We start from the raw sequence: 27,074 nt of genomic DNA, 5'->3' as shown, positions 1-27,074 counted from the left end.
TGTATAATATAAGGAACTTTGGGAAAACGTATATGCTGATATAAACAACAAATGCTAACCACGCCCTCTTCTAGTCAATCCCAATTTTATATTTGACCCTAAAGCAAAAGATTCCAGAAATGAAAGGTGAAATGTGTATGAACTGATATTTTACTAATATGGGAAGGGCCTCTGAGACAGGCTCGGCTTTAAGCTTATGACAACAAAGTAATGAAAACCAGTCAGGCCCCCTCCCCCCACACTCAAGGGCACTGAAGCCGTGGTTGATCACAGACTGGGTTATTTTCCTTGTATCTGTTTTTCTTATAAAACAGTTTCTAAGACTAGTAAAAAATAACAGGTGGACTAGGCAATAGTTCTGCTGCTGCTGCTGCTGCTGCTAAGTCACTTCAGTCGTGTCTGACTCTGTGCGACCCCATAGACGGCAGCCCACCAGGTTCCCCCGTCCCTGGGATTCTCCAGGCAAGAACACTGGAGTGGGTTGCCATTTCCTTCTCCAATGCATTAAAGTGAAAAGTGAAAGGGAAGTTGCTCAGTCATGTACAGCTCTTCACGACCCCATGGATTGCAGCCTACCAGGCTCCTCTGTCCATGGGATTTTCCAGGCGGGAGTACTGGAGTGGGGTGCCATCGCCTTCTCCCAGTAGTTGGTAATTAATGAGGCAATAGTTCAAGTAATTGGTAACTAACTTTGAGGAAATGATAAATTACACTCTATAAAGCAATTATCAGAAAAACTAGTTTACAAGGTAACAGTTAAAAACAAGCTTCAACAAAGCTACTTAGCAGTATTAGTTTATCAGATTATTTTCAGATGACCAAAAACTAGTTTGAAACATCTTTTAGAACATATAAATTGTAAACAAAATCCAACTTAGAAATGTTCCTCATTGAGTTCACTTCAATTTTATCTTGCCACACTGCCACAATAATACTGGCATTAAACAGCACCAAACTGCTAAGAAATTTATACACACATAAGAACATCTTTTTAAATGGCTCTCAAGCTGGTAGAAGATAAGTCTTTAATGTGGAAGTATGTAGGGCCCCACTGGAAGAGGAAAGAGAGCACAGGTGTGACCACCCGTCTCTAGAAAAGCTCATTTACTAATTCACTATACAGCTAGAGTTGATGTTAGGAGCAAATAACAACCAAGCCAAAGGGCTAAAACACCAGAAAAATAATTTCTCAAAGTGAAGAGTCACGTTGGAAGATAAGTAATTCATAGTGCTATGTTTTTTATGCTACTTAATCCCACCAAAAAGGCTTTCAGGTATCATACAGTGAAAGGATACAGATAAAAAAGAACACTCATTAAAAAGAAAATTTTAAACCACACAAATATAGATATTATCAGATAAACTAGGCCAAACGCCTGTTAACTGAGCATTAAACACATATCAGAGCTTCCTGACATCTCTGGCAAAAGCAGAAACAGATACATAAAAAATGAAGCAAAATTCTGTAACACTTTCATACTTTTACATTATCACTATTCCCTCCCTTTCCTCTGAAGTTTTGGAGAAGGGGTATTATAGAAATTGTAACTTAGCATGTATTAAATATAACTTTGAAAAAGAAGGGAAGTTACTCACAATTATCTTTTTACAATTCTTGTTTATATAGCATCTTTCTTTTACACAATTATGACGCTTTTATCTACAAACCGCCAACCTACCAGTCTTCATAATAGTCATCAATATGACAATCCTTGGGAATTAAAGTAATTTTAATATGTTTAAACACACTACAAAATAACTTGTTTCCTCCACTCTATGGCGAGATAGACACCGTAATAACAAATCAACAGTTCTTACCTCATTAATATGCTTATATGTTTTGATCAAGTCAACAGAAAGTTTTCTCAGGGGAGCAGTAGCTGGATCACGGAAGGTTTGGGGCATCCGCCTCTGTAACATGACAATATCAGGCATCACCTTAAATAGACAGAGAAGACTAGCACTTTAACTATGCTGTGCTGGCATGAACTCCCTCTTCTGTAACCTGTGCATATGCATTTAAAACAAAACAGACATCCACATTAGAACATGAAACATTCACATGAAACATTCTCTCTTGGTCATCTCTTTCAACCGGAATCCAATGAAGACAACCACTGGAACAAATAAATGAAATTAGCAAACAATATACCCAGCTGCGAAGCCTTCAATTTTGTTTCCCAAATTCAACGAGAGGATTACAGACATCCCCCTGGTCCAGGAGACACTCAGAGGCTGCCCCAAAGGGCTTCTCCACTGTACAATCAGCCTAAGGAAAAATTTCTTCTGAATGGTTCCTTCAGCCTGGCCTGGTTCACAACAGGCACACAGCGCCTGCCGGGAGCACAGCTGAAATCTGCTCTCGTGCCTTCGAGCTGACCAAGGAGACCCACCCTCTGCCTTAATACATCCAACGCCCCCTCCACACTCCCTCTGCCCACACTGCACGGCACCTGCCACCACCTAATATCCTGGTATACGTTTACTGGGTTACTGGTTTTAGTTTTTTCTCCTCCTTCCCCTACTGGGAGAACGCCATATGAGGCAGATATAGCTGACCAATGCTGTATTCCCTCTGCCTACAACAGGAGCAGACATACTGTCTGAAACACAGTAGACATTTAATAAATATGTGATGAATAAACAAGAGAATCCATAATACTAATATCCCTATCTACGATTACACTAGCAGCTGACCAAAAATAAGTTCCAGAGAACACCTTAAAGTTAATGAAACCTTCTTTTTAAAAACTCATTTCAACCACACTCCCAGCCCAAAGCTAACCCACATCTCTTTCATCATCCAATAAGCAGTCAGGGTTCAACTGAGGGCCTCTGGCTAGATGGGGGATGGAATAGGAAACACAAACGTCCTCCAAACACAAACACAACACACCCAGAAATACTGCAACTGGCACACCAGTGACCCTAGAGGGTGTGTTCACCCAATTCCTCTGCCTCATCTCAAGCCTCAGCAAAGGGGTTCCCAGAAGGTCTTCCATGACCAACAGATCCTCCAAGGCAATTACAGACGTCAAGGTACCCTCCATCACCACCACCAGTCACCCTTGGGCTGCTGTCCAGCTCTCATAACAGACATACTAGCAAAACCAGCGAGCCCCCAGTCACCCTGAGGGGCAGAGAGACACTAGGTATCACACAAAGGCCTCAGAGAAACATCTGGAGTCTTGGGAAAACGAACCCACAATAAGCAAACCGAGAAGACGATTGTCAGGACGGAACAGGAAAGAACCCCATCCCTGTGGCATGAAGAGATGGCGTGATCGTAGTGCTTACCTAGCTGTACTCCTCTTTTTTTTCTATGAAACAAGTGGAAATTTTATTTGAGCTAAATGTGAGGATAACAACCTGGGAACAACAACTTAAGACACCAGAATTGTCTTGCCTCTGCAGTTTCTCTTAAACCAACATTAACATCAGTTTCCTCTGCATCTATACTCAAACCCTAAGTTTTCTGCACTCAGTATATGAGTGCGTGCTACGGGCTTGCCATGTCACCAAACACTGCTCTCCTCTTCCCCAACCAGCCAAACTGCCAACAAGGCCACACCAATTAGCTAATTCTAAATACCTTACTTTTATGTACTCTGGCCACAGAAATTACTATTTCAGGGGCATCTGTATGTATAAACCAGATGAATTCCATCCACAAAAAACTGGCCTTTAGATAAGACCGCATTTCACTGCTTGAGATGATGCCTTGTACAGAGCAGGCACTCAAAATCCATTTCTACATGAATTTTGAAAAAACAAATTCATTTCTACAAACTAAACAACTCTTTCTTCACTAACTTTCATTGTAAGTTCATGTTAAGTAACTCTATCTTCTGTTTTTCACTGCTGTGGTACAATAAGCACCAATCCAGAGTTAGAAAATAACTTGTCCAAATACATACTCAGTTATAAATCTATACTAAGACTCAAAGCATCTGATGCTTTATCCACTTCCACCTCCTCACAGTCACAGGGTCAGGAGAAGGTAATGTGGCCAGCTCCCTTCCTCCCTTCCACCGCTGGGCGAAAGCCCATGGTGTCCAGAGGAGCCAGGAGCCCCCAGCCTTCACACTGCCCCAGCGTCCTCACTGAAGAGGAAGCTGCGAGCTCCCCTCCCGTGGCCGCAGCTCTCTGGCTCTGGAGGCCAAAAGAAGCCTCATCCGGACACTCCTGTCTGTGTGAAGACACAGATCACTCTCTCTCGCAAACACACACAAAGCAGGAGTTCACACCTCCTGCGAGGTAAGTTACAAGAGCTCAATCAATCTTCCTTGAGAAGAGCCCACAGTGTTAAGTGCTAGGACTTCATTTAAAATTGATTTCTAGTTTTCTAGTTTAATAATACCTATTCCATTTATTTTATGTTTCCCTTATATTTTCATATGTAGTGGAGAATGAGAAACACTATGTCCTGCCTTTTTTGCTATTTTGAGAGCTATTAATAAACCTGAATAGCATATGTAAGACATATCCAGAATACGCAGTTTAAGAACCATGAAATGTAGTCTGAAAAGAGCCCAGAGAGAGACAGCATTCTGAACATCAATCACACTTGTCTACATTTACTTTTACTACATTTATCTTTTGATAAAACTGTCGTTAAACTTATATGAAATAAACTCACACAAGAAAGACTAACTACGAGAAACAACATGTTAAGTTAGTTCCTTTCAACTTACTTGTACAATAAATCTTATTTAAAAAGCACCAATAGGATGATCAGTAAGAAACAATGGAAATCAAGTAACAAAATTAGAGAACCTCAGAGCTAGAAAGTACTCTGGTGAGTCCAGTCTAAGGTCCCAATCTTACATTCAAGGAACCGAGAGAAGGTTCCAGGTGCCCTGAGCCAAGTCCCTCAACCAGCTCATGACAAGACCTGAAGTTCTTATCTGATGCCCGCAGACCACACCACATCAGTGCCTTTACACTTCATTTCCTAAATGAGCTTTTAATCTGACTGCCTTTTAGATTCCGGGATTTCTGGAGTTTGGCAGAAGTATCTGGCTGAATATTATTACTTAGAAGATGGTCTTTTTTACATCATATGAATCTTCAAAAACATTTTACAGCTTAAAATGGAAATGCTAAGTAACTTATCTCTTACTGGAAAATAACCCTCAAGATGTCGGTTCTATCTAAAAATAGGTACTTTGCTAACTAAATTACCGACTACAATCATATAAACAAACAATAACTTTAAAGGACTGGATGTTTTCCCTAGCCCTCCGTAGACGCCAAGTGTTAGAACTGAAAGAGCACTCTATGTGAGCAGCAGCGAGCCTGGCCTGGGCCCAGGACTGCTTACAATCCTGGAGAAGGCACCAATGGGAGTTCAGGCCCTTCAGCTGTAAAGAGACTGAAAATGACGCCTGCCTGATAGGCCGATTTTGAACAAGTGGGAAAATGAATCCAAACGTACTCTGTTTCTTCAAAGTACAGTGTCAACAGATGACTGTGCTATTACTCTTTTTGGGTGTCCAAAGAATTTTGTTCTGGTACACACAACACTATCCAATTCTGACCAACTGTTCCAATTCTTAAACATACAACTTCTCAATTTACTGTATAAAACAAATTCTTACGTCCTGCCATAATTTACCTTATATTTAACTGTGACTGTTATTACTCACATGCAGTGTCATTTTATAAATGTAAAGTCAGTTCAACTATGATCAAATCTTACTATAATATATACAAGAGGGTCCTCAAATAATGATGTTACTTAGGTGGGTCTATTCTAAGGTCCCAATCTTATACTCAAGGAACAGAAAGAAGGGTCCAGGTACCTGACTCGAGTCCCACAGCCAGATCACGAGTCAGGACCTGAAGTCCACGTCTCATGACCGGCAGACCATGCCATGTCAATGCACAGTAGCCAATAGCTCATTAAAACTATGTGTTATTGAATTAGAAAAAAACATGTTTCCTCAAAAACTCCAGTGTTAGAAGTACTTTGAAATTTTCTAAGTTTGTGTTTACATTAAAAGATCTAAACAGTGACAAACCGAATTCCTAAGTACCTGGGAAAACAGTCATTTTAAACACGCACATACACTCAGTCTCAGTAAGGAACGAGACTTTACCAGAACTGTAGCTAGTTTAAAAACAAACTCCCCAAATCAAAAAAGCAACATAGTGGATACAGTTAACTCAGGAAGGTATTAAAAATACACACTTACACACACACGCATGTCTGTATATACATCCAGAGATGTCAGCATATTACATCTATTATAGCACTTTACACTTACACTATCTATCTTACGTGAACTCACTGAATCTTTAGTCTGAGTGTTAAAATGAGAAGCATGGTTAACTTATATTTTTTCTTTTTAATTTTAATGAGTTTCATATTTAATTCTATAAAAGTATACTAAAGTAATTTCTAACAGTGGGAAGTCTGCACTTTAAGTTTGCTATAATGGAATCTGACTTGTTTTCCTGTAACTTACATTTTTCTACCTAAATGCTTTCCCATAAAAACAGCTTTAAAGTTTTTAAATTTTAACTAATATTCTTTATTAGAAATAACTCCCCCTTCTCACTGCAGAATGAGAAAATTTGAATTAAAGTAAAATACATAAGGAAAAAGAAAAAAAATCCAACAAACTTTCAAATGCAAATTTCTCAACATCGTCTTTTCGTCAATCTGGAATCCCCCATCACATGCAAAACTGAAAAACATTAAGGCATTTTGCCTATTTACTATTTTATCATTTTGAGGCATAAATTGCCATCCCAACACATCACTAGGAATACATTGTGAACATACCTGGTTAGTTAGAGGTTGCTGAATCTGGTCAGAGTAAGATAAGGCAGAAACCTGTTGGTCACTTATGTTTGGCTGGCGACGGTCACTGTACTGATGTGAATGGGGCATCTGTCCAGCCATCTGAAGGCCAGCAGCATGGAATGAAAATGACGGTGCAAGCCGAACAGATGAAGGTTTGCATGCTGAAGTCTCTCCTCCTGCGAGAAGATAACAAGTGTGGTTTAATGGATGCACTCATATCCTGACATTTCTATCTTTTGACCTATCTGATAACTCTTTAAAATAAGGATTTCAGGTTGTTCTATAAATATTAAAAGTCTTTAAAACTGCAAACAAGGATATGATATTCAACATAACTGCTGTACGATAAATGGTACAAAACCTAACACTGATTAAAATGAGTATATATAAGCCTGTTTCAAGAGAAAACCTTAAGCAAATCTTTCTGTAAACTAATGGAAATAACCTTTAATACTTACTTTCACATATTAGATCTTTATCAATTAAGAACCATAAGTTGCAAAAGTAATCTCTGAATTCCTGCAAAGGGCCTGACCAACAGATCAGCTCTTTAGAAATCAATTCAAAGGAACACTGCCGAGAGTCTGCTCCGCAACTGCCAGGTGTATGGCCATCAATAACCAACATCCCCCCAAACCAGGTGGAAAACTGGTCCTAGTGGTGCTCACCACTGACACGGGTAATTAAAAGTTGAGTACACAACTCATGGAAACAAATTTCTCTGACTCTTCCAACACAGTCCTTAGAGAACCCAGACCAGGAAAGCCTGCCACAAAAACGAACAATCGAGAATCATCCCGCAGGTAGGCTGGGACCATGGTCATGATTTTTCAAGGCAGAAAAGAAAAATGAAGATTTTGTTCCTGGAAGTATTTGGCAGCTAACTAATAAAAGTTAATTTTTCTTTAGGAAATGAGAAAGACTTTTCTTATATTCAACCAAACTTGCAAACACAGACTAAAGCCAGAAGACAAATTGTAAAACCCTGGCCAACCAACACTGGCCCAGCATACCTGTGCTTGTCTTGCTGAGTAAACTAGCAAACTCTGACCACACCACACACCACACTGCTCAGCACTGGGGTATTTTTTCTAAAGTCGGCTTGTTCTGAAACATGTAATACTGCTGGCCCCAGAGTGAAGAGCACAGATCCCTGGCCAGACTGCTGCAGTCTGAAATCTCAGCTCCACACTCACCAGCTGTGTGACCTTGCACACCTGATTTCCTGATAATAATATCTACCTCCAACAGTTGTGGTAAAGGTTAAAGTGCTTTAATACATGGAAAGTATTGGGCTGGCCAAACCATTCTTTTAATTTTTAAGCACTGACTATATCCTATCTAAGTACTGAACACACCCTATATAAGTACTGAATATATCCTACACAGCAAACGCCACTGTCCTCCACCCAATCAACCAGCGTCAAAGCTCTGGGAGTCACAGTAGAGATCTCTTCCTCCACTGACCGCCTCATGCAAAAGGCAGCCCAATCCTGCTGACTGCGCCTCCTATGAAAAGTGAAGGTGAAAAGTGTTACTCCCTCTGTCGTGCCCAACTCTCTGTGACCCCATGGGCTATAGCCCGCCAGACTCTTCCGTCCACGGATTTCCCAGACAAGAATACTGGAGCAGGTTGCCATTTCCTTCTCCAGGGCATCTTCCCAACCCAGGGATTCAACCTGGGTCCCCCACGTTGCAGGCGGAGTCTTTACTGCCTGAGCCAAGAGGCAGAAGAAGTCCCTCCTAAAGAACACTCACCTCTTCTTTTCATCCCCTTACTCAGTCCCTCACTTAGACGACTGCAGTAGATTCCTAGTAGCTCTCTCTTGGCCCATGTGCAACCCTCTATTTCTTCAGATGGCTAGAGGGACCATTTCCACAGGGTAAATCTCAAATTTACAACTCCTACTTAGCACTACTTTTAGACCTTAGCTTCTATTTCCCTCCATTACAGCATACAGTCCTTAACTGACCCGAAGGGTAAGATTAATAAATATCTGCTAAATAAGTTAAGGATAATGTTCCTATGATGACAGGTGGGATGATTTCTCTAAACATGCCGTTACTCATAATTAAAAAATAAATCCAATTATGCAGAGCAACTTTGTTCAGTTAAAAAATCTTTTTATCCTAAGGAAGTAACAAATGATGTGCACAAAGATAATTAGGGAAGAATGTTTATCTTGGTATTGTTTGCAACAGCAAAAAACTGGAAACCTAAATGTCAAATAATTGGGAGGGAGGTTAACTCTGCATGTTAAAAACATAAAACACTAGGAAGGAATATATTTAAATGAATATGAAAAGAACTGAGGTCCTTGATCTAGGAAAAACTCTTATAAATAAAGAGCAAACAGACTATAAGGCTCAGAATGGCAATTTAACCACTCTGGGTCCTAGTTTCCCCACCTACAGCAGTGGAATTATTGTTAACATACTAACCCTGTTCCTTTAGGTTCGGTACAAGTTTTAACTCGATACCACAGCAGACATGCAGAATAGAACCTGGTACATAACAAGCACTTAAAAAAAAATTGGGCTTCCCTGGTGGCTCAGAGGTTAAAGCGTCTGCCTCCAATGTGGAAGACCTGGGTTCGATCCCTGGGTCGGGAAGATCCCCTGGAGAAGGAAATGGCAATCCACTCCAGTATTCTTGCCTAGAGAATCCCATGGACGGAGAAGCCTAGTAGGTTACAGTCCATGGGGTCGCAAAGAGTCAGACACGACTGAGCGACTTCACCTTCACATTCACCTTAAAAAAAAATACTAGATTCTGCTTCTATCATCAATGTCATTATTACATATTGTATTTAAACTTATTTTTTATAACATATAGAAAAATCATTAGTATACAGCTTAACCAATCATCATTAGTTGGTTAGTGAACCTTGTCCTGTGGGGACAGGAAAATAAAAACTGCCTTCATTCCGGAAATCCCTGATACCATCGTATGATCCCTCCCAATCAGTATCTAATGACCTCGTCCCCTTGACCTCCAAAACAGATTCATTTTATGTACATGAATTTGTTTGCTTAATATTAGGCTTATAAACTGTGGCTTGTTATCATTACTTTACCCTACTTTCGATTAACACTGGATGACTTCCAGTTTCCAGATGGCTCAATAGGTAAAGAATTCACCTGCAATGCAGAAGACAAAGGAGACACAGCTTTGATTCCAGGATCAGGAAGACCCCCTCGAGGAGGGCACAGCAAGCCACTCCAGTATTCTTGCCTGGAGAATCCCCATGGACAGAGGAGCCTGGCGGGCTACAGTCCATGGGGTCTCAGAGCTGGGCACGACTGCTTGAAGCAACTTAGCTCACACATTTCCAGTTCAGAGCTATTATAAACACGGCTACTAGGAAGTGACTGCTTTTTGGTATATAAAGAGATGTTGTCCTGTTGGTTTTTTCTTCAATTTTTGTTTAATCAATCTGTTTTTTCCCTAGCAGTTAATGAAAATTCCCTGTGCTCCACTCCTTCACTAAGACTTGGAATCATCAGTATTTCTAATTTCAGCCATGAAAGTAGGTGTGTATTCCACTGTGATTTTAATGTGCATTTTCCTCCTGCCTATGAGCATCTTTTCATTTATCAGTCACTTGGATATCCACTTACATGAAAAGCCCATTCAGACTGCTTTTTGATTTTTCTATCAAGAGTCATTTTCTTACAGATTTCTAAAATTTTTTAAAATTACATTTTTAACATATTTTGGATATAAGCCCCTTATTGGCTAGCTCTAGATGGTTTGTATTGTCTCTCTCTTAATGGTATTTTTTGATGAACACCATCTCTTATTGTTGGCAACTTTTGGTTTAAAATTAGTATGTTTGGTGTCTAAGCAATCTTTCCTTATACCAAAGTCATGAAGAAATTCCAGGTTATCTTCCAGAAGTCGAGTTTTACCCCTCCCATCTAGAAATGTGCAATGCTCTTGGATCTGATTTCTGTGAGTCTGCAACAGCAATCAAGTTTCATTCCCTTCCCAGTGGATATCCAATTAACCCAGAAGCAATGATTAATGACAAACTTTCCCAATGCCCTGTGTTGTCATCTTTTCTTAACTCACATACTCATACATGTTTGATGTGTTTTGGATTCTTTGTTTTGTTCTGTTGGATAAAGACTTACCTAGAATTCTTACATCTATGTGTAAGAACCAGAGATTGCCTAAATCATGGTAGCTTCAGAAGTTTTAATATCTAGCAGAGAATTTTGTTCTTCTTCAAGAATGTTTAGGCTATTCTTAGCCCTTTGTGTGTCTATGTTTTCAAGTTAGCTCATCAAATTCACCAAAACAAACGCACGCTGGTTTCGGTTGACACTGCGTCGCCTGGAAGAGTGCTCTGTACAGTAGTCATGGTCCCTTCACCTAAGACTGGTTAACAAGGCCTTCACTTTCCTCTTTGTGATCAGTCTAATCAAAGGCTTATTCATTATATTAAGTATATTCTTTTATGTGTATTTTCTATTTTTGCATTCATCTTGTTCTATCAGTTAGCAAGAGAGGTGTATTAAAAATCTCCCATTTAGGTTATATATTGGGTCACATAAAGTCGTTACACCTTCCTGATAAATAAGGCCTTTTATCATTATAAGCTGCCCCTCTTTCCTTCCAGTAATGCTTTTCACCTTGTCTGATAATGACAACAGTATGACACAACAAGCCTTCTCTTAATCTGTGCGTGCTGCCTTTTGTCCATCCTTTTACTTTCAACCTATTTCCTTAAATCTTAGGTTTGTTTCTTGTCAACAGGCTTCCGTGGTGGCTTAGCTGGTAACGAATCCCCAGGGAGAGATCTCTGGGTTGGGAAGATTCCCTGGAAAAGGGAAAGGCTACCCACCCCAGTATTCTGGCCTGGAGAATGCCATGGACTATACAGTTGGAAAGAGTCAAAGAGTCAGACAAAATTGACTGGCCTTCCCTGAGAGCTCAGTTGGTAAAGAATCCACCTGCAATGCAGGAGACCCCAGTTCAATTCCTGTGTCAGGAAGATCCCCTGGAGAAAGGACAGGCTACCCACTCCAGTATTCTTGGGCTTCCCTTGTTGGTAAAGAATCTGTCCGCAATGCAGGAGACCTGGGTTCGATCCATGGGTTGGGAAGATTCCCTGGAGAAGGGAAAGGCTACTCACTCCAGGATTCTGGCCTAGAGAATTCCATAGACTGCACAGCCCATGGGGTCACAAAGAGCCGGACACACCTGAGTGACTTTTATCTTCACTATTCTTGTCAACAGTGTACAGTTAAGATTTAATTCATGTATGAACACTAATAATCTTTCTATTTATTCCAACTGTTTTATGTTTCTTTCTTACTTTCTGCTGGATTAAGCTTCTTATATACTATCCTTGCACGAAGATTATTATTTTTTAGTTATCTTCTAACACTGGGTACCCAGGTAAGTGCTAGTGGTAAACAACTCACCTGCCAATGCAGGAGGACTTACAGAGATGGGTTCGATCCCTGGGCTGGGAAGATCCCCTGCAGAAGGAAATGGCTACCCACTCCAGCATTCTTGTCTGGAGAATCCTACGCAGAGGAACCTGGTGTGCTACAGTCCACGGGGTCACAAAAAGTGGGCATGACAGTATGGATTATATATCCTTCACTCATCAAAATCTAATTACTCCTTTACTTCTACAAACTACTGCTGACTTGCACATATATACAAACACACACACACACACAACCACAAGACAGTGACCCAGTGTGAGCAGAATCACCCAGTGTGAGCAGAACCAGACTCAAGCATTTTGAGGCTCAGATTGGTAATTTTTTGACATCCAGATAGCCATGAGGGAAATAACCAAGAAATGGATAGCCGATGCGTGATTATCACTGCTACCCGCCTACAAAACTATCATCCTACAACACTTGTTTCACTTTCTTAATCTAGATCCAGTGAATTGCATGCATTAAATTCAACAAGCCATTTACTTAGGGTTAACTGAGCCACTGTTCTATGGGGTGACAACGCCACTCATGATCTGAGACAGCACAGCTCGAACTTTAATGTGCTTCAAATCGCCTTTAAGGCTTGTCTTGTTAAAACTGCAGATTCGGATTCAGGAGACTAGAGCAGGGCTTGAGAGTCCACATCTCTAACAAGACACCAGATTCTGCTTTGAATAGCAACTGAAAACATCTAACTGCTCACCTTAATAAAAGAAAGCTATTTTCCAACTCATGCAAGTAGCAGACAATCCAAAAATAGGCAATATTCTGGCTATGCAATGCACCATAAGGATTTTCCCTCTAACGGATTTTGGGGTTTGTGGGTTCACTAACATATTCCTGTCCGTAAGGATGTATGGAAGGTGACGAAGAATCCGCTGCTCCTTTAAAGACTTGCTGTAGTAATCTGAATGTGGATCAACAAGAAGTAACTATGTTTCTCAGTTGTGGGGTTTTTTAAAGCTATTTACTATACAAACTATTTACTATGAAACCTACTGTAACTACCTGGTAACATTACTAGTTATTTAGTGAAGTAAAAGGAAACTTAAGCTTCTAGTACTAAGGCCGCATGGATAGGTATGCCGGCCACACGCTCACTGTCTCCTCTCTTAGCTCAAGCGCCAGAAGGAGACTCGTTCAGTTTCCTCTCACAATGTCAGGAGTATTTAAGGTGTTCACTTAATCATTCCCCTCCTATAATAAGACCCAAGAAGATGAGCTAATGTGGGAATTTCTTGTCAACCTGATTTTATAACCAAGCAAATAATCACGGTAACTTTGCATCTTCCCTTTTAATTCAAATGTTAATGAGAAAGAAGACTCAGTTTATCCTATAACAGAGATGACGATAATAAAGTTAGGCTGAACTACATGAAATTGCTGGTGTTAGAGCTCATTTGGCGTACAAAACAGCATTTCAGGAGATATGGTTTAACCTGCATCTGCCATGATCTGTAACCCTTATTCAACTAAATTAAAAATCATTTCTAATAATGTTTTGGCCTGAGAACATTATCATAACACATGTTGCAATAGCAGATCTTTTAATTTAATAAAAAATTTATGAAACAATTCAAAATTATCTTCAAAACCATTACGTGGAGTTCAATTCCAAAATGTTTTAAATTGCTGCCAAATAATATAAAAGGCAAGCTGGAGAGAAGTACGCACTGCAAGGTCCTATCCTCATTTTTTAATATCGTTCTGGATCCTTTTTACCATGAGCATATTTTTGTAACTTTTTAAAGTTCATAAAAACACTATTGGTAAATGAATGTGAATGTGAATGCTCAGTCATGTCCGACTCTTTTGAGACCCCATGGGCTGTAGCCCACCAGGCTCCTCTGTCCGTGGGATTCTCCAGGTAAGAATACTGAAGTCGGTTGTCATTTCTTCCTCCAGGGACTTTTTTAAGGTTCATAAAAATGTTGCTGATAAATAGTTTACTAAAAAATAAAGGAGCTTCCTCACTATGGTCTAACAAGAAACGGTAATAACTAGAGCTCTAGTGGAGATTAGCACTGATTCTAGAGAAACATTTCATGAACAGATCTGAGACTGGGAGAGGGCAAGACAGAGGCAGAGGCAGACGTAGAGGAAACACCAACTAAAAAAGCTGGGAGAAAACCCTGAGTGGAAATAACAGCCAGTTTAACTATCTCTGATATGAGACCCACATGCAGCATCAGTTGCAGCTAACTTGAAATTTTTTTATTAATATATTGATAGGGGACTATCCTTGTGATGGTAATAATCCAGATTATTAATATACAATATAAAAGAACAAAAATAAATGAAAATAATTCAAGTTAATTAAAACTAAGATGTTCAAGAACATGCAGAAATTTTTATGAAGCCAAGTCTCCAGAATTCCTTTAGAAATGAGGGAAGGGCAACCAAGCTTAAGTGGGAAGAAACCACCTCCAAAGTTCCTAGCAACATTACATACCCATAACAAAAGAGAAGAAAAACCAGCCAGTTGGACTTTGAATGATGGCTGAAAAGAAAGGTACACAAGTAAGAGGATACCTGAGTGGAAGTCCACAAGTGAGACACCATTAGTACCAAGAACAGCGCCTGAGACACGGCCTGAATTCAGGAAATATCTGTTCTGTGCAAGAAAGAACTGAATGCATCAGAATATTTAGAATGTGAAGAAATGGTTCAAAAAGGGAGAGAGAAAGCTGAAGGGGGCCAAGAATGAAGAAGCATTTTTAAAATGAGGGGCTCATGAGCCTGAAATAAAGAACAGTCTGACTGGAGCACAGGCTATAGTCAATTTCTGACAATTTCCCTTACTCACTTTTACATCCCCAGCACATACCAACACCACCTGCCTCCAAAGTCGGTGTTAAAATAAATATATATGAAGGTGAAACTATGTTATGATTCTGTAAATTATCTCATTTTAAGAACAAATGAACGGATTTATTACCGTCTAGTTAGTAGCCAAAATATATCACCACAGAATGCATGCGTACATGTACAAACACACACAATACCCTACTAGCCAAAAAAGCATATTCAGTTGTCTACAAACAAGATGAAACCGCCTGGGTTTATTAGTCTGAGACATTAAGTAAATCTTGTATTAAACTGTTAAGAATAACAACTGCATAAGAATAAAAACATTTCTTTTTAAAGCCTGTAGTATCAGATTTTCACTTCTGACTATTTTAGATAGAGTGCCTGATACTGAACTACCTCACTCACAGCAAACCACTAATGAAACTGGTCAAGCATATGAAACAGCTTGTTTTCAGACACTGGACAATAGGTTGCGCAGAACTGTGATTGCGGAGAAAAGGGAGACAAGCTTGGTGAGCCACAGTCACCTTGGCTTTCTTTCTATCTGAAGACAACTCCCAGAGCACAGTGTGGGGATGAGGAGCCCAGAGCACAGGATCCTGCTCAGCTGAGGAGCCGGACCTGAGGGCTCAAGGCTATGAGAGCTCGACACGGCACACGACATCTGTCGGGCAGGTAGGAGAAGTAAGGGAGCGATGCAGAGAAAGGAGCCCCATGAATCGACGCGTAGGATCCCCTCGGCTCCGTGGCCACATACCAACTGCACAGTCGTCAGGGGAAGGCCCGTGAGGCCACGCAGAGTGCAAAGGCTGACGGCTAGAAGACAACTGACTACTACAACTCATACTTGGAACTACGAGCACTTGTTCCAATCACTTAAGAGTGGAAAAGCCCCAATACACACTGCACAGAGACCCAGGAAAGCCTCTACTTCAGGGGGAGAGCTGTACTAGCCCTACGAAAAGGCTGAAACATACCTCCAAGGACCAAGATGATCAACAGGCGAACTGCCTATCAGGACAAAATTCAGCCCTTCTTAAAATCAGGACAACAAAACCCAGTGGCTCAGCAGCCTAGCAGTCTTAAAGACACCTACATCCAACCAAACGTCACTGGGCACACAGAGAGGCAGGGAAATGTAGTCTGGACTCAAGAAGGAAAAAACTTCATCAATGGACCCAGAAATAATAGAAACAATGAAATTAGCAGACAAAAGATCAGAAATCTTTTAAAATATAAAGGAAATTATAGAGAAAAGAAGAGAACAACAAATCTTAACAGGTAAGTGGAAACTATAAAAAGAAACCAAAAAAAAAAAATTCTAGAAATGAAAAATGACTGAAGTGAAAAATTCACTGAATGGATCTAATAGCAAATAGCAATTAAACACTGCTGGAGGGGGGGTGGGGGGGATCAGCGAATTTTAAAAAGAGGAGTATAAATTAACCAAACTGAAAATAAGTACAAAATAACAGAAAAAATATAAACAAAGCATCCAAAACCTATAGAACTCAATCAAGCTAGCGATCCTGTTTGGAGGAGGTATCAAAGGGAAGGACAAAGAAACTGGAAAAAAAAAATTATGAACACATAAAAGTCTAAAGTCTTCCAAATTCAATTAAAAGAATCAACCCACAGACCCAAACTCAATGAACCCCAAGCAGTATAAACACATACACACACCACTGAGGCATTAGAGCAAATTTCTGAAAACCAACAGAAAGAAAAAAAATTTAAGCAGCCAGAAAGTGGGGGAAATACCCATTTACACACAAGAAAACCACTGACTTCTCATCAGAAACCGTGAACACCAGAAAAAGAGTAAAGCAACATCTTTAAAATAATAAAGAAAAAAGACCTTTAACCTGCAATTCTATACCCAATGAAAACATCCTTCAAAAATGAAGGCAAAACACTTTTTCAGACTGTCAACAACCTAGCTTGCACTCCAAAAGTGTTCACAGTTCACAGACGGAAAATGATTCCAGAAAGAAACTGTGATCTACACAATGGAATTAAGACCAGAAATGGAAAATATATAGCTAAAACAGTGAAGAGATTTCCCTCCTAAATGTTTTTGAGATAATGTAAATTTTTTAATTCTTTAAAAAAACTTTTTTTAAAGTAAAAATAACAATGTATTGTAAAGTATGTAACAAATATAAAAGTAAAACATGGCAACCATAAGACCAAGGACAGAAGCGGGAGATTAGAAGTATAAGACACTCTTAACCTAAGGATGCATGTCATGCACCCTCAAGCAACCACTGAAAAAGATGGATGGATGGACAGAGAGACAGAAGATTATCAACTAGATCACAGAAAATCTTACTTAGCCCTTCAGTAAATGGCCCTTAAACCCTTTCAATTACAAAAGGCAAATCACATTTTTATAGCTGAAAAGGTCTTCTCAATAATAGTATCTGGAACACAAAAAGGATTAAAATAATCACTCAAGATACAGCTGAACTCTAGAATTATTATAATGTACACAGTAAAACATGTAACATGGGTAAATTTATGTTTTTTCCAATATTCTAAAATTATAAATTATTTTTAAATAGTCAAAATAAAGCAGGTAATACCACCTGGTTATTTTATGGGTTATCAGCAGCTATAAAAATTCCAAGTGGAAAAAGAAATCTCTTTTTTCTTATAGTATTCACTAAATAAAAATGTTTACTCAGTAATAAGCCCATTTAAACTAAAAAATGTCCCGCTTTGGTAAGAAACAAAAGTGTCAAGCAGCCTTTGCGCCCTTAAAGTCTAGAAACGGGGTGGGGCTGAAACCAAAGACAAGTAAGCAGATGTACACAATGTCTCCAGAGGATTCACAAGCACGACTACCCCCTCCCAGGGACTGACTCCCATCACCCCAACAAAGGGAAGATCAGGGATTCTCTAGCGCAGCCCGGTGCTACTGGCGACTGACACCGGATTAGAAGCCAGAGGCTCCTTCTAGTGCAACAATGTTCCTGAAATGCACGCTCACCTGCCCTCCGCCAGCTGTTCACCGTGGAAGCCCTAGGACCCAGACCCTGTCAGCGCGCAGCAGACACACTGCTTAAAGCGTAACTGCGGCCTGACCCGCTCACCCTGCAGTACACAAAGGGCACAGACTCCCAGAGATTTATAAATGCAAAGCTGCCACTAGGAGATTTCGAAATGCCAAGACAAAAATAAAAGATTATTATGCTGCAATAAACATCCAAGCTGCTGAATTTTAGGTATAATTGACTGGCAATTGATTGTAAATGACTGCAACGAAACTTTTTAAAAACTGAAAACTAAAACTTTACTAGCAAAGTAACATGCTAAAGAAAGCAACAATCAAAACAATGACCCCTTGTACAAAATGCTCACAAACATGCTTTTGAGGCAAATTAAGGTTGAGATAAATACAATTTTTTTTTAACTGTTTATCTTCACAATGGTAGAGAAATGATTCTTGTTGGCTTACAACTGTTTCAAATCTATACAGCCTCTAACCTGTTCCCCCTACCCTACTTCAGTCCTCTGGGGAAACCAAAAGCAAGCTCGTTTCTGGTAGTTTAATTTTAGATGTTGTTTCACCAGACAACCCTGCAAAGGGGCAGAACAGGACGCCTTGTGAACGAGCAGAACCCAGATCTCTGCACAGGGAACAGCGCTGAGACAACAGCTGCCCCAGGGCCTTTCCCAATCATATCCGTGTCTCAACACAAAACAGCACCACACACAAACAGAAGACCTCACTCACATAGAGCTCCTTCTAGCCATAGTATGAGAAAAATATGATTTATTCAGCAGGTAACTCGTCAGGCTGAATGAGACCACGCTCCTGTTAAAAAAGAAACACTATACTATCACTTGAGAATATATTTCCAGAGTCATGAAGATCTACACAGGACAGTGCTGCTGCTCCAGCAGGCATCTGCATTCATGCTAATGAAAGTGAACGAGTAACGCATCCCGCCTGCAGCGCTTGGATGAATGTTAAACACTTGTGGAGCTGAAGGATTTACACGTTAACTGAAGTCATTTGGCCTTCAGTAAAATTAACTTTCATAAATAAATAAAGATACCTAAAGGTTTAAAAAAATGATACAAGGCATCCAAACTGACAAACTCTACAAGTTGTAATCAAGAAACACTTCTTTCAAGCAAGCTAAGAAACAATCATTCAGTTAGACAGTAAGTCAGATTTGAGACTCCAGCGTGTCCTCTGATGACAGCGATCAAGGCTGGACAGCTGTCCTCATGTGTGTACCCGTCAGGTGACATATCCTTATTTACAGTTTAGCAAATACAATCACCTGAGACAGGGTTAGCGGCAGCTGACAACGCAGGGAAAAGTTAAATTCAGCCTAGCTAGCGGTAACGTGACCTGTGCACTCAATGAAGGCCATACTCCATTATTCCCAGTCAGGAGCTGGGGTTTTCGTTCACCTCCTCCTCAGGTCAGAGTCATCGTGGGACAGGTCAAGAACACTGAAACCGTCTATGTAGAACAGCCCATCTCAAGTTGCTCATAACCACCTCTGTGAAGCCCCGTGGTCCTGGGCTCTGCTTTCCAGATCTCGGATACCTCCATCACAGGCAAATGTAACAAACTCATGAAACAGGGAAAATGAAGATATACCTGGAAAGCCCAGCTTGCTCCACAAAAGTACACTGAACTAGGATTGAAGACTTCTTCTCACTTGCCTCAACACCCGCACGCACGCAGTATGGTAACAAATAAGCCAGGTTCCTCATACGTGAAATGAGATGGTTCGTCATCGTGTCCAGTCACGTAAATGCAAAGCATTCCTTCCCTTGTAAAATGCCATGGATTTGAAATGTTACACAGATCACAGACAGAGGGAAGAAAAGGTTGTGCTCAAAAGTCTTCTGTTTAGAGCTTAAATGACACATTTTAATAAATGGTGGTTAGATACATAGCAAAATACTGTTTTTAAAAAACTTTAAATCTTTTATACACACACACATAATATATGACTATGTTCACACAAATAAAACCTGAATTACCCAAAGATGCTCCCTCCCCAACCCTGTTTCAGCCTTTTTCTTGAGCTCTCTTGACCGCGATTTTGCCAGGGCCCACACACATTATGGTTGCATTCCAGAAACCTGGATATGCAAAAGGAAGAGAGACAATATATTACAACCTATCTAAAAGCTGAAATATTACAAAGCTGTTAAAAAGCTAAACACTGATGCTCAGCTGCCCTGCCCTCCAACAAGAACCAGACACAGAACACGGCAGCGAGGAGCGTGACACTGGCAGAGACGCCACCGACCACCGGCTGTCGCCACCTCCAGCTGCGCCACGACCATGCCGCTGTAACGGGTGTCTGGAGAGGCCACCAAGCTGCAGAGACCTGACCCTCTTTGGAAGGAAAGCCGCCCCAAGCCTTCTCTCATCTGTGCCTCTGCCTTCTCCCAGAACATGCACGGCAACAGCAGCTGAGAGGGGGAAAAAAAACACACCACACACGCACACATTTTAAAACCTCTTCCCTCTCCGATGCTAGGCAGAAAAGGGGAGAACCATACACATACTCCTCTCCTCACTCTTTTTTAGTTCTAGCTAGACAGCTGTTAAACATACAAGATATTTTTAAATCTAGCTAAGTACTTGGTTGGGTACCTATATTGAATTGCAGCATAATACTTAAAATTATCCAGTGAGGCAATCATTTGGCTTTGTGATTCCAATTAAAACACTGTATATTTACGGGGATTTTCCATTACCAAATGCCCAAAAGGCAAGATATTCATCTGACCAAAGATACTGTCAAAAGTTAAGCACTGAGCAACTTGTTAACAGAGGTTATAAAATGTAATCAAATATAAAAAAGTAACCCTTCATTAAAAGTATATTTATGCAGTAAATAAATATATCACTTTAAATCCCATCAGTAGTTTTCCCTCTTCCATATCCACTGTGTTTAAAATTTGCATCTGAGTTCCATGTCAAATGAAAACAGTCTGGAAAATGTTATTGTCCAAAATGTTATACAATACGTTTAAATATATAAAGCTAATGATGTAATTAATAAAACTAAAATCTCCCCCACCCCCCAGAAAAAGTCAGGCAAAAAAAGCATATAGGAAAAGCTTCAAACTCACTCAAATCAAGAAGTCAACAAATAACAATGAGATTACATGATCTACCTCTCAAACAGGTACATTTTTCCAAACCCAACATGATACTCTAGCAGTAACAGTACAATCAAGCAGGTTTCAATGGCCCTTTACCAGAATGCTGTCAGCAGTTTCTCATAACTAAAGAAACAGTAAAAAATAGTAACCACATTCATTCAGCTCTTCTTCCAACACCAATCTTGCCCCAGTATGCTTCAGATCCACCCGAGCTCCATGACTTGGGTGGCTTTATTGCAGCATCTGTTACCCTTCGCACAGAAAGAACCTGAAGCCCAGCAGCTCGCGGGGCCTTAAGTGTGGGCCCCTGCTCACGCTGGTCGCTAGGAACAACCTGGGATCGGCAGGGTCCTCTCCCCTGACCACAATCCAGGCCTCGGAGACCGAGGGGCAGGCAAGTGCTCGAGAGGCACGAGAGACCCCGCCTGCAAGAGCAGCCTGCCGGGTCCTTGGACAGGAGCGAAGACAAACAGGCCGGGCAGGAAGCGGACGGGCTGGAAACAGCACCCTGCCTGCGCACGTCCCTGCCCGAGTCCACGTCAAGAGACAAACGAGCGGCTGTGGCTGGAAGGGAGGGCAGTTTAAAAGGAATCTAGGAGAAACAGATAAACGTCATGTCAAACTTTACAAACACCTTTTAAGAAAGCCAGTTCCCCAGTCCCCACAGGTTTTGTGAGGCGCTCATGAAGACCCTTGAAGACGACGAGGCGGGCAGCGGGCACTGTCCACCCCAGGGGGCAGGGGGCTCCCCAGGCTCCAGCCCTGCCTGCCAGGCACACCCTCCACTCCCCATGCTGCGGCTTGGCCTGCCCACTGCCCTTCCGAACCACCACTCAAATGTCCCTTCAAGCTTGGCCAGAGAATACAGACGAGGGGGGTTGATGGACAGAAAGGCAGGCTGGACCAGGGTCTTGCTGCCAGGTAAGAGACGGGATCTGTAAACCAGGGAAGAGGCGGCCAGGAGGGATGCCACTCCAGCTGTTTTCAACTACAGCAAGGAAAGCTTGGCAGGGTCTGGATTCAATTCTGCCACTTATTACCTAGCTACTAAGTGGATAATTCAATCTGTGCCTCCCTTTCCATCTGCAGAATGGGTTAGTAACAGTGCTTGACCCTCAAGACTATGATGAAAATTAAAGACTTAATTTAAAATGGTACCGGGCACACGGTAAGAGCTCGAAAAATGCTCTATTGTTCAAGCTCATCACAGCCTAACGATGTGCAAGACGGATGGAAGCGGAAAACCTCAAGCAGAGAGTAACTAGGGGCTCATTGCAACCATCTGAACAAAGGACTGAGAGAGTCTCTAGGAGGCTATTGTTGAAAATGGAAAGGAAGACGCAAGAACAGGCACCGTGAGTCAGAAATGACAGGACTTAAAACTTATGTAAATATGGAAGATGAGAGACAAGTTGGTTTCAAAACCAACTCCGAGGTTTCGAGCCTCGGTGACTTGGGAAACAGTGGTGACTGGGAACGTCTGAAGAGGGCACTAGCTGAGTGAGGGTACCTCCTTAAAGGCAGTGTGACTTGATCCAAGACTGCTGCCTCGTAATCTCAGCAGTGCTCACGCTATCACACGCTTGACAGTTACACTTCGCTGAAAACAGAAAGGAAAAAAGGTACAAACACAATAAAAGGAGAAGGAAATGGGCATAGCGGAGGAGGAAAAAAACAAAAACCGACGAGGGGAGGTAGAGCCCAGGGTTCTGGTCCAGGTTCCGAGGTGAACCACGTGACAACGGGGAAAACACACCACCTGGACCGACAGCCGCTCCGTCCGACACCCCCCCCCCATGTCACACACAGAGGGGGCTTGCACCATCCACGTGGGGCTTCTTCAAAATACACGTATCACTCTCCTTTCTTTCCCGTCTCTGAAGCATCTTCCTAGAGCGTCTCTGTTTCTGACAGGTCTGAACCCAAGCTGCTCTGGAGACTTGGGCAGAATAAAACGTTGAACATGGTGACCAACCACCGCCCCAGTCACTTCCAGCCTCGACATCGCATTTGCCTGAGCAGACCTCTGCCGGGAGCTAGCACGGGAGATCCCACCCATGACAAGGTCATGTGGAGAGACCTGATGGGCAAGGCGAGTCAGGTCTCAAGGGGTCCTCTACCCGAGCATCTACCCCGAAACCGAAATCTGTCTGCTATACTATACTCTTCTGACATTACAGGGGGATATCCCCAACCACCTTTCTCTGGAAAAAGTTAACTCAGAGCTCCAACTGGTTTCCTGCATATGAAAGGAGTATCTCAGCTCAAATCCCTCTGACAGCTCTCTAACTTGCCTGACAGTTGGAGACTTTTACAACTTGTGATTGTTTATGGCCCCCAACCGCGAGAGGCTCCAAGCTTAAAACATCTTAAAGATATAGAGCCTTTTAGAGCTAAGAATTAGTTTGGTGAAGGGTTTCTTTGTTGAGTTAATGTTTGCTGCCAGGCCTCCATATCCTTTATCTTTTAGGTACCTGGGAGGATATTAATCAATGTAAACGGGATGCAGAAATAGGAATATAGTAGTTTTGATGTCAACAATACTAGACTTTTGAGTTAATGAATTTTCTCTTTGTTATAAATCACTGTACCCCTCTTTCTTTGTTATAAACTGTTGTGTCCTTGCTATGTAAGAATGTAACTTTATTTAGTGCTTTCTGAGAGTGGCACCAGACTTTGGGAAGAACAACACTATTAAGGCAAACAAGTCTTCTGGTTGACAGACCCTTATCAGAAAAGGGCCGTAAAATGTTAATTGGCCCTCTGGCCAGAAGATGATGTAAATCACCTAAGACTTGTGTATACAGCTAGGCACACAGACAGAAAGCCTGGTCTCGATGAGTCAGGGCTGCTGACGCTGCATAATTTTGTATTATCCATTGATCTCTATGTACAACCAAAAGTATAAGAAGCTTTTCCGAACAATAAAGGATGGGCTAGTCCCTGGAAAGACTGGTTTCCCCCGTGTTGAATATCTCTCTCTCTCTCTTTCTCCCTTTGCCTCCCTCTCCTTTTCAGGCTGAATTCCCATCTGGGGCGTGGAGGCTCTCCGAGTCTACTTACTTGCCCTGGCTTCTAAGACCCACACGAGAGGGCGCCCACGGAGGGGCACCCTCCACTATTCAAGTGGGCGCCAGTGGCCTAACATAGATGGTGCAAGTTCCTTGTCTTGGAACTTTATCCACGTAAACCAAGTTATTCAGCCTCTTTTCTCCACTAAATTTTCCTACTACACTATTTTTTCCTAATCTCTCTTTATATTTCTAAATAAGTAAGTTTTTCCTCGCCACGCCATCCCCCCTTCAAATTACCCTGGACCCACCGGGGCTGGACCGAGGCAGACCTCAGTCAAGCACGCACGACGGTCCCCAAACCAAAGGGGGCTTGCATCTCCCAGTCCGACCAGGACCATGAGCATGCCCTGTTCCACTGCGCCTCGCACACACTGTGGGTTTTACTAGCTGAAGGCTTGTGGCAGCCCCAGTCAAGCAAGTCTATCAGTGTCATTTTTCCAACAGCATGAGCTCATTCCAGGGCTCTATGTCACCTTGTGGCAAGTCTTACAATATTTCAAGCTTTTTCAGTATTACTACGTTTGTTATGGTGGTCTGTGATCTCTGACATCACTACTGTAATTGGGGAGTTTTGTATTTTATTTTTTAAATCAAGGTATGCACTTTTTAAAAAGACACAATGCTGCTGCACACTTAACAAATGACAGTATAGTATAAACGCAACTCTTACACACTGGAAAACTAAAAACTGTGCAATTTGCTTTACTGTGGTGGTCTGGAATCAAGCCCACAAGACCCCTGAAGGTGTCTGTGCGTATTTCTCTCTCTATATGAGGAGTATCCACCACACTACGGTCCAAAGCATGCTCCCAATCTTCAATACCAGTTTCCTGTCCTTAAAGTCACCTAGGTTTTCCAGAGCGCATAATCTTCACTTCTAAGGTATTTTAAAGACATTTTTTTGAATCACTGTATGACACTCAGGATAATAACTGGATATATTATCCCAAGTAAGATTTTAAAAAATTTTTTTAGTTAGAAGAGTTGCTGTTTTCCATTAATTCTATGCGTATATTCATGATTTCTAATTACAGTACTTTTAAAAATGGTCTTTAAAAGTATTATGTACAACATCAGCTCCTGAAAACACGAGGTCATAACCTTAAACATCTGTGTTAAATTTCTCTGCCTCACTTTGAACAGATTCATGACATCAAATGATCTTCATGAGCATCCCAAACAACTACTGAAAAAGGCTTACGCATCACCCTCAAAGAGACCTCGATCACTCAGAGTACAGCAATGAGCAGTCTTCAGCATGTGCCACAGCAGAGGAGACAGTGTAAAAGGCTGCTGAAGGACTCAAATGTGTAAGGGCTGAAAAATATGTTTGGGAAAATTATTTTACATTCAGACATGTACAGTACAAAAAGTGTTTTCAACTTCAAATATAATCACAATGCTAAAAAACTAGATTTAATTTTAACACAGTAAACATTTTTTTAGTTGAATGACACACCAAAGTAAAAATGTTGATACATGCCAATAACACCATTTCCCACCTATAAAGATGTTTTCCTTTTCCTTTCCTTCTTTAATTAAAAATAATTTTTAATTGAGGTATACTTGACATGCCTCTGGAGAAGGAAAATGGCGACCCACTCCCATATTCTTGCCGGGAAAACCCCAGGGATACAGGAGCCTGGCGGGCTATCGTTCTAGGGTCACAGAGAGTTGAACACGACTGAACAACTAAACGACAAAACTACTTGGCAAACAGCATTTTATTAGTCTGATGATTCGATTCTTTCTCCTTTTATGTCTTTAGGGAAACCACTCTTAAGGTTAAGTAACTCTCAACAATCTAATGCCTAAAATGAGAGGAAGGAACAGTTGCAACACAATTTCGATTAGAAGTTTATGCTAAACTAAGTGGATCTGGGTTTCTTACAATATCACTGAAGAACACACCTCTTCAGAGGAGCTTAAAATAACAGCCCTTCCCTCCTCCTTCCTCCAGGGGCTGCTGAGAGCCCATCTCCAACCACCCTCGGGCAGTCCTCCGGGGAACTGCCTCCATCGAAGAGCCCCTCTCTCTCCTACCATCAACCACCGCTCCCTCCAGTTCTGTCCAGCATATAAACAGGCTCTATTTCCTCACTGTTAAAACCCTTCCTGGATTCTTCATTCCCTCTTCATGATCAATCTATCTTCTAACTCTTTCAGTCAACGAATATTTACTGAGCCCCTACTATGCTCTACAGCTAAGCTGTCCAACACGGCAGCCGCTAGTCACAGACGGCTAGTCAGGGCCTGAAATGCAGCTGGGGGGAACCAAGATGGGCTGTAAATGTATAAGATACAAGATTTCAAGGATGGAGCACAGAATAATAGAATGTAAACTATCTGAATAATTTTTAACCTTAACATAATATTTTTCAGATGTATTTGGTAAAATAAAACATTTTACCAAGCTTTACATTAATGTTTCTTTTTTCTATTTTTTTAGATGGTGACTCCTAGAAACTTAAATTACACGACAGGCTTATACTACTGGACAGCACTGTTCTAGATAAAGTCCTCGGCATTAAGGACATAAACATGAAAACAAAGGGCGAAGTCTCTGTCTTCCTAGAGTCTGCATCTGATTGCTGGTGCGGGGAAGGCAGGAGTCCTCAGACAGTAAGTGAACCCCGTAATATCAGAAGAAATGTCAGATTCGTGTTCTGAAGGAAATGAGACAAGGAAATGAGAAACTGGATGTGGCAGGGAGCTGTGTCTGCTCTCCACTTTCCATCCCTCACACCAGAGGAAAGGCAGCCGCGTTT

General features: G+C 41.3%; 1 protein-coding gene across 8 annotated transcripts in view; it reads right to left on the bottom strand.

Moving 5' to 3' along the window:
* Positions 1-27,074, bottom strand: part of DYRK1A (dual specificity tyrosine phosphorylation regulated kinase 1A) — a 146,389-nt gene that overhangs the window by 35,201 nt on the left and 84,114 nt on the right. For 4 of the 8 annotated variants that reach the window (XM_069568229.1, XM_069568218.1, XM_069568276.1 and 1 more), the window contains 2 exons: positions 6,791-6,987; positions 1,819-1,938 (listed from right to left, as the gene is read on the bottom strand). In XM_069568229.1, the coding sequence (XP_069424330.1) occupies positions 1,819-1,938; positions 6,791-6,987 (317 nt within the window). The remainder of the gene's footprint in view (positions 1-1,818; positions 1,939-6,790; positions 6,988-27,074) is intronic. The other 4 variants (XM_069568267.1, XM_069568248.1, XM_069568284.1 and 1 more) reach the window with 1 other exon arrangement.

Source organism: Ovis canadensis, chromosome 1 (genome assembly GCF_042477335.2).
Source record: "Ovis canadensis isolate MfBH-ARS-UI-01 breed Bighorn chromosome 1, ARS-UI_OviCan_v2, whole genome shotgun sequence".
Classification (NCBI taxonomy): Eukaryota; Metazoa; Chordata; class Mammalia; order Artiodactyla; family Bovidae; genus Ovis; species Ovis canadensis.
Note: the sequence above shows the minus strand (reverse complement) of the source record. Positions and strands in the feature narration are given on the sequence as shown.